This window comes from Phyllobates terribilis, unplaced genomic scaffold, assembly GCF_046119375.1.
Source record: "Phyllobates terribilis strain yellow unplaced genomic scaffold, ASM4611937v1 Scaffold_3__8_contigs__length_932513732, whole genome shotgun sequence".
Taxonomy (NCBI): Eukaryota; Metazoa; Chordata; class Amphibia; order Anura; family Dendrobatidae; genus Phyllobates; species Phyllobates terribilis.
The window spans coordinates 350,083,516-350,091,457 of NW_027362763.1; the positions used below are offsets into that span (position 1 = coordinate 350,083,516).

Sequence of the window (7,942 nt, forward strand, 5' to 3'; positions counted from 1 at the left end):
TTAGTAATGGAGAGGCGTCTATAAGACACCCCCATTACTAACCCCATAGTCAAAGTTAAAAGAAAACACAAACACCCAGAATAAAGTCCTTTAATTGAAATAAAGACACAATTCTTTATTGTTCTAAATTAAACCATACTTACCATCACGCCCATTCCAGCTGAAGCCAACGATCTCCTGCAATAAAAGTAAAATAATAAAGCAACCTCATCCTTACCTTTCCATGGTTCCCACGACAGCTTCAGCTCTGCTACATCGAGATGACAGGCTGGACCGCAGCAGAACGCTGCCATCCAGCCTGTCATCCCGCAGACACTGAGAAGAGCAGGCATGCTTGCGCTCCTCAGTGTCTCTCTGTGACGTCATCCAGATGAGCCGAGTTCATGTCCAATGAACTCAGCTCACCTCATGCACGTCACTGACAGCGTGGGAAAATTCTCCTGCACTCAGCGCTTCAGCGTGAGAATTCTCCCACGCTGTCAGTGACATACATGAGGTGAGGTCATGTCCAATGAACTCAGCTCACCTCATGCACGTCACTGACAGCGTGGGAAAATTCTCACGCTGAAGTGCTGAGTGCAGGAGAATTTTCCCACGCTGTCAGTGACGTACATGAGGTGAGCTGAGTTCATTGGACATGACCTCGGCTCATCTGGATGCCGTCACAGCCAGACACTGAGGAGTGGAAGTATGCCTGCGCTTCTCAGTGTCTGCGGGATGACAGGATGGATGGCAGCGTTCTGCTGCAGTCCAGCCTGTCATCTCGATGTAGCAGAGCTGAAGCTGTCGTGGGAGCCATGGAAAGGTAAGGATGATGTTGCTTTATTATTTTACTTTTATTGCAGGAGATCGTTGGCTTCAGCTGGAATGGGCGTGATGGTAAGTATGGTTTAATTTAGAACAATAAAGAATTGTGTGTTTATTTCAATTAAAGGACTTTTTTCTGGGTGTTGTGTTTTTTTAAATACTTTACTAGAAATTCATGGTGGTCATGTCTAATGTTGGCGTGACCCCATGAATTTCGGGCTTAGGGCCAGCTGATAATGCCAAGCTGGCCTTAACCCCTTTATTACCCAGTGAGCCACCGCACCAGGGCCCTGGATGAGTTGGGTACAGCGCCAGAAGATGGCGCTTCTATGAACGCGCCATTTTCTGGGGCGGCTGCGGACTGCAATTTGCAGCGGGGGTGGCCCAGAAAGCTTGGGCCTCCCTGCGCTGCAGATTCCAGCCCCCAGCTGCCTAGTTGTATCTGGCTGGGCACAAAAATAGGGCGAAGCCCCACGCATTTTTTTTTTAAATTATTTCATGAAATTCATGGAATAATTAAGATAAAAAGGGCTTCCCTATATTGTTGTGTCCAACCAGGTACAAATAGGCAGCTGGTGGTTGGGGGCAGCCCATTCCTGCCTGCTGTACCTGGCTGGACACAAATATAGTGCGAAGCCCCACGTCAATTTTTTTTAAATCATTTCAGGAAATTCATGAAATAATTAAAAAAAATTGATGTGGGGCTTCGCCCTATATTTGTGTCCAGTCAGGTACAGCAGGCAGGAACGGGCTGCCCCCAACCACCAGCTGCCTATTTGTACCTAGCCGGACACAACAATATAGGGAAGCCCTTTTTTTCTTAATTATTCCATGAATTTCATGAATTTCAAAAAAAAAAACGTGGAGCTTCGCCCTATTTTTGTGTCCAGCCAGGTACAACTAGGCAGCTGGGAGCTGGAATCTGCAGCGCAGGGAGGCCCAAGCTTTCTGGGCCCCACCCGCTGCAAATTGCAGTCCGCAGCCACCCCAGAAAATGGCGTGTTCATAGAAGCGCCATCTTCTGGCGCTGTACCCAACTCATCCAGGGCCCTGGTGCGGTGGCTCACTGGGTAATAAAGGGGTTAAGGCCAGCTTGGCATTATCAGCTGGCCCTAAGCCCGAAATTCATGGGGTCACGCCAATATTAGACATGACCACCATGAATTTCTAGTAAAGTATTTAAAAAAAACACAAACACCCAGAAAAAAGTCCTTTAATTGAAATAAACACATAATTCTTTATTGTTCTAAATTAAACCATACTTACCATCACGCCCATTCCAGCTGAAGCCAACGATCTCCTGCAATAAAAGAAAAATAATAAAGCAACCTCATCCTTACCTTTCCATGGCTCCCACGACGGCTCCAGCTCTGCTACATCGAGATGACAGGCTGGACCGCAGCAGAACGCTGCCATCCAGCCTGTCATCCCGCAGACACTGAGAAGCGCAGGCATACTTCCACTCCTCAGTGTCTGGCTGTGACGGCATCCAGATGAGCCGACAATGAACTCGGCTCACCTCATGTACGTCACTGACAGCGTGGGAGAATTCTCCTGCACTCAGCGCTTCAGCGTGAGAATTTTCCCACGCTGTCAGTGACGTGCATGAGGTGAGGTCATGTCCAATGAACTCGGCGCACCTCATGCACGTCACTGACAGCGTGGGAAAATTCTCACGCTGAAGCGCTGAGTGCAGGAGAATTTTCCCACGCTGTCAGTGACGTGCATGAGGTGAGCTGAGTTCATTGGACATGACCTCGGCTCATCTGGATGCCGTCACAGCGAGACACTGAGGAGCGCAAGCATGCCTGCGCTTCTCAGTGTCTGCGGGATGACAGGCTGGATGGCAGCTTTCTGCTGCGGTCCAGCCTGTCATCTCGATGTAGCAGAGCTGAAGCTGTCCTGGGAACCATGGAAAGGTAAGGATGAGGTTGCTTTATTATTTTACTTTTATTGCAGGAGATCGTTGGCTTCAGCTGGAATGGGCGTGACTGTAAGTATGGTTTAATTTAGAACAATAAAGAATTGTGTCTTTATTTCAATTAAAGGACTTTTTTCTGGGTGTTTGTGTTTTTTTTAAATACTTTACTAGAAATTCATGGTGGTCATGTCTAATATTGGCGTGACCCCATGAATTTCGGGCTTAGGGCCAGCTGATAATGCCAAGCTGGCCTTAACCCCTTTATTACCCAGTGAGCCACCGCACCAGGGCCCTGGATGAGTTGGGTACAGCGCCAGAAGATGGCGCTTCTATGAACGCGCCATTTTCCGGGGCGGCTGCGGACTGCAATTTGCAGCGGGTGGGGCCCAGAAAGCTTGGGCCTCCCTGCGCTGCGGATTCCAGCCCCCAGCTGCCTTGTTGTACCTGGCTGGACACAAAAATAGGGCGAAGCCCCACGTATTTTTTTTTTTAATTATTTCATGAAATTCATGGAATAATTAAGAAAAAAAGGGCTTCCCTATATTGTTGTGTCCGGCTAGGTACAAATAGGCAGCTGGTGGTTGGGGGCAGCCCGTTCCTGCCTGCTGTACCTGACTGGACACAAATATAGGGCGAAGCCCCACATAATTTTTTTTTAATTATTTCATGAATTTCCTGAAATAATTAAAAAAAAATTGACGTGGGGCTTTGCACTATATTTGGGTCCAGCCAGGTACAGCAGGCAGGAACGGGCTGCCCCCAACCACCAGCTGCCTATTTGTACCTGGTTGGACACAACAATATAGGGAAGCCCTTTTTTTCTTAATTATTCCATGAATTTCATGAAATAATTAAAAAAAAAAAAACGTGGAGCTTCTCCCTATTTTTGTGTCCAGCCAGGTACAACTAGGCAGCTGGGGGATGGAATCTGCAGCGCAGGGAGGCCCAAGCTTTCTGCCCCCCGCTGAAAATTGCAGTCCGCAGCCGCCCCGGAAAATGGCGCGTTCATAGAAGCTGGATGCTGTACCTGGCTGGCATACAAAAATATGGCGAAGCCCACGTCAAAAGTTTTGGGAAAAATTAATTAAAAAATAAATAATAATTTAGGGACTGCATCTTTATTAACTCCTCAAATGTCATTTAGTGTTAAAATAATGGATTTATTTTAAAAAAAAATGGCGTGGGATCCCCCATAATTTTAGTCTCTAGCGGAGGTTAAGCAGACGGCTGGGGCAGATGTTTGAAGCCTGGGAAGGGGGTAAAACCCACGGAGCTTCCCAGGCTACTAATATCAGCCCCCAGCTGAATACCTAGCCTTTACTAGCTATTAAAATGGGGGACCCCCCCAAAAAAAATGACGTGGGGTCCCCCCTATTTTAATAGCTAGCAAAGGCTAGGCAGACAGCTGGGGGCTGATATTAATAGCCCAGGAAGGGTGCCATGAATATTGGCCCCCTCCCAGGCTAGAAACACCAGTCGTCAGCCGCCCCAGAAATGGCGCATCCATAGGATGCGCCAACTCTGGCACTTAGCCTCGCTCTTCCACGCTGCCCTGGTGCGGTGGCAGGGGGTAATAGTGGTGGGGTTCATGTCAGCGCCAGCTGCCATGAAGCCCAGGTTAGTAATGATGGGCGTCTATAAGACACCCCCATTACTAACCTACAAAGTGTTAAAAAGAAAAAACACACTACACCCAGAAAAAAATAATTTGTTTGAAATAAAACACACAATTTTATTTAATTCTTAGTTTACTAAAAATAATAGTTACCTGTCCACGTTCCTGCGCTGATCTCCCATGCACAGCTGTCACATCTGGAGATGGTGACAGCTGTGCATGGCTGCTGTAAGCTCACGCTGCCGGGAACACGTCCGCTCCCGGCAGCGGGAGCCACTGACTGAGGTCACCGGAGTGCATTCAGGCAGCGCAGCTCCGGAGACCTCCTTTACGGCACTGCTGTACCGTGGGAATTTCTCACAATACAGCAGGGCCGTAAAGGAGCTAACCGGAGCAGCGCTGCCTGAACTCCGGTGAACCCTTACGGCCCCGTCATTCTAGCGGTGGCAGCGGTTCAGAGCGGTCACATTCTATGTGGCTGCTCTGAACTGGAGATCTTCGTGGGACACTCGTGGACTGCTACGGAGGGGTAAGGATAAGGTTGTGGTTTATTATTTTATATTTTATTACAGGAGATCGATGGCTTCGGGGAATTAGGTGTCTTGGTGAGTATAGGTGTACTTTTTTATTTTTTACTTTATTTTAGGTGGCGATCGGCGGGGACAGGTAATGTATGAACTAATTTCTTTTAGGCAACCACTGGCCACCAATGACATGTATCTAACATTTATTGGGGACACAGTAGGGCAATTTAAATAGCAGGATCAGTCTGATGGGAACTACTGCTCCCATCGAGCTGATCCTGCTGGCCGGAGTGGACGGGGGACAGACATAGGCCGATGGGAGTAGTAGTGTCACATCGGCCTATGTCTGCCTGCACGCACACACCCGCACACACACCGCACACACCCGCACACATCGCACAGACACTGCGCACACCCGCACAAACATCGCGCACACACCCCGCACACACACCCCGCACACACACTAATCATGACGGTCTGATCGTCTGGGAGGTGAGGCTGACCTGTGCGGCCGTGGGAAAGTTCATGTGAGTTCATGCAGTCAAGCATGAACTCACATGAACCCTCTGAGGGCAACGCGGCGACTTCAAATGAACCGCTGATCGGCATCAGCTGATACCTCAGCTGTTCATTTGAAATAACCGGCGGGAAAGCGCAGCACAGAACGGGAAAGCCGGCGGTGAAGTCTTTTCACTGCCGGCTTCCCCGCCCGGGTCCTTCACTCCCCGCTCCTTGGTGCTGCGCTCCCCGCCCGGTCCTAACTTACGATCGGGATGGGAGGTGGCGAGGGGAGCGGAGGATCGGGGTGGGAGGCTGCGGGGAAGCAGTATGGGGCTGTGTGATTGTTTAAAAGCCGGCGGCTTTATACCGCCCGCCGGCTTTTAAACAATCAGGAGAATTCTCCCCCGCTGGGATGGCATTCTGATGACAGGCTGGATCGCGCTGCCATCCAACTTGTCATCCTTCACAGACACTGCAGAGCGCAGGCATTATGGGAACTTCCGATTCCGGTATCCGATATTGTAAAAGTATCGGAATTAAGTATCGGAATTCCGACACCGCGAATATCGGCCGATACCCGATATTACAGTATCGGAATGCTCAACACTATTTATGATTGATTATTCTTTAAATTTTTGGAAGGCAACAATTTTGAAATTCTTAAATTCTTGAATCTTTTTTTTTTTATTACACTGTTCACTGTCAAGTGAACGTAACATTTAAAGAAGAGTGAATCTCCAGAAATTCTATTTGGGTAGATGTGCTTAATCCTAGATATGTGGAGATTCAATTTGTATCAAATAAATTCAGTGCAAATCCAAGCTGCTGGGTAGGTATTTAAAAAAAAACAAGCTCGTATACACACCTCTCCTCAGCTCTTATCATATATGTCTCATCACTGGATTCTCCACATCGGCTCAACTTTAGACATATTCTCCTTCCATCCACTTCCAGATATTCTCTCTTCTGGCAAGGCATTGACTTTTAATGACAATGACGTTAATGACAATGCATCACTAGTGGTCACGTAGGATGCAACATTTGTCATTGACGTTAATAACATGTGCCATGTCTCATGTGACTGTCTGAAGCCTAGTTAACAGCAGTGCCAAAAGAGAGAAGACAAGAATAAGTATTGAAAGAGAAGAAAGTTAAAGAAGAGCCAATTAGAGCACCGGGCAAAGGTGGGACTGGTGCGGGAAGGGCCAAGGAGAGGTGAGTCTAAGAGTTTATTATTTTTTTCAACTCCTTCCCAGCTCTCAAAATCCACCAATCTGACAGCTAGCTGGCTGCCACTTACTGTACTAGCTCATATAGCAACTCCTAAAATATTTAAAACAGATTTGTTACAATCTGTATTTTAGAGGAAAATTGTAGAGAAATCAATTCTTATTATTATTATATTGACATTGATCCATCTTGGATCAAAATACTTTGTACATATATAGAATGTGAAAACAACTGAATATAAGGAAAACTTACTTGTATACACAGGTGTTGCTGAACTGTTTCCTGTCACATTATTTTCCCCAACAACAGCAGTGACCAGCAATGTATAATAATTCCCAGGTGTCAGGCCTCCAATTGTATCAGATGTTGAAGTCACAGTTTTATTGAAAGTTGGATCTCCCAGAATCTGGATTCCATAAGAGCTTGTATTTCCATCTGGTTTCTCCCAGCTCAGAGATATAGAAGTGGTGGTGATGATCCCCGTCATCAGGTTCTTCACTACTTCAGGTTCTGTTATGAAACAGAAGAGACATAAATAATAATCAAGTCTAACATTTACATAGAATTAATCTTGCATCTCCCTTGGGTGCAATATCTCATAGCAGCAAACAGGGAAATCCAGCATCCGCAGGAAATAAGGTAAGTATGTTAAAACATTATTTCACTGGCAAACATTAAAAACAAACAAGGAGGTAAAAATTTTAAAAAAAGAAATACAGAATGGAAGATAGAACACAGGTCTATGCGTTTCGAGCAACCACTCTTAGTCCTGACACGTCTTATGTAAAAATCATTTAAAATATATTAAATTTGAAAATGTTAATGTAAATAATACCCACTTGTATAAAAAGATATCTTAGAACTGTTTCCTGTCACATTATTTTCTCCAACAACAGCAGAGACCAGGAATATGTAATAATTCCCCGGTGTCAGGCCTCCAATTGTATCAGATGTTGAAGTCACGGTTTTATTGAAAGTTGGATCTCCCAGAATCTGGATTTCATAAGAGCTTGTATTTCCATCTGGTTTCTCCCAGCTCAGAGATATAGAAGTGGTGGTGATGATCCCCGTCATCAGGTTCTTCACTACTTCAGGTTCTATTATGAAGCAAACAAAATAAATGTTCAACACTAGCTTTTTATTGAACTAAGCGTGATAAGAATAGATGTAATATATGGCATTTTTCTGGGTCCAATATTTCGTAGTTTACCTATGCAAGGTAAAAAAATGAAAGATGTCAACTAAAACTTGGGTAATTTCTAAATGCTATAGAAATTGTTTTATTCTTTAATTAAGTTAAAATTTTGTTTATATTCAGCCATATGGTTTTTTTATACTTATATG

The 7,942-nt window shown here is 45.7% G+C and overlaps 1 protein-coding gene across 1 annotated transcript in view; it reads right to left on the reverse strand.

Moving 5' to 3' along the window:
* Window positions 1-7,103, reverse strand: part of LOC141258110 (receptor-type tyrosine-protein phosphatase eta-like) — a 228,931-nt gene extending 221,828 nt beyond the window's left edge. The window contains exon 1 of the mRNA XM_073673118.1: window positions 6,851-7,103. Within this exon, the coding sequence (XP_073529219.1) occupies window positions 6,851-7,085 (235 nt within the window). The 5' untranslated portion in view covers window positions 7,086-7,103. The remainder of the gene's footprint in view (window positions 1-6,850) is intronic.
* Window positions 7,104-7,942: the final 839 nt, after the last annotated feature.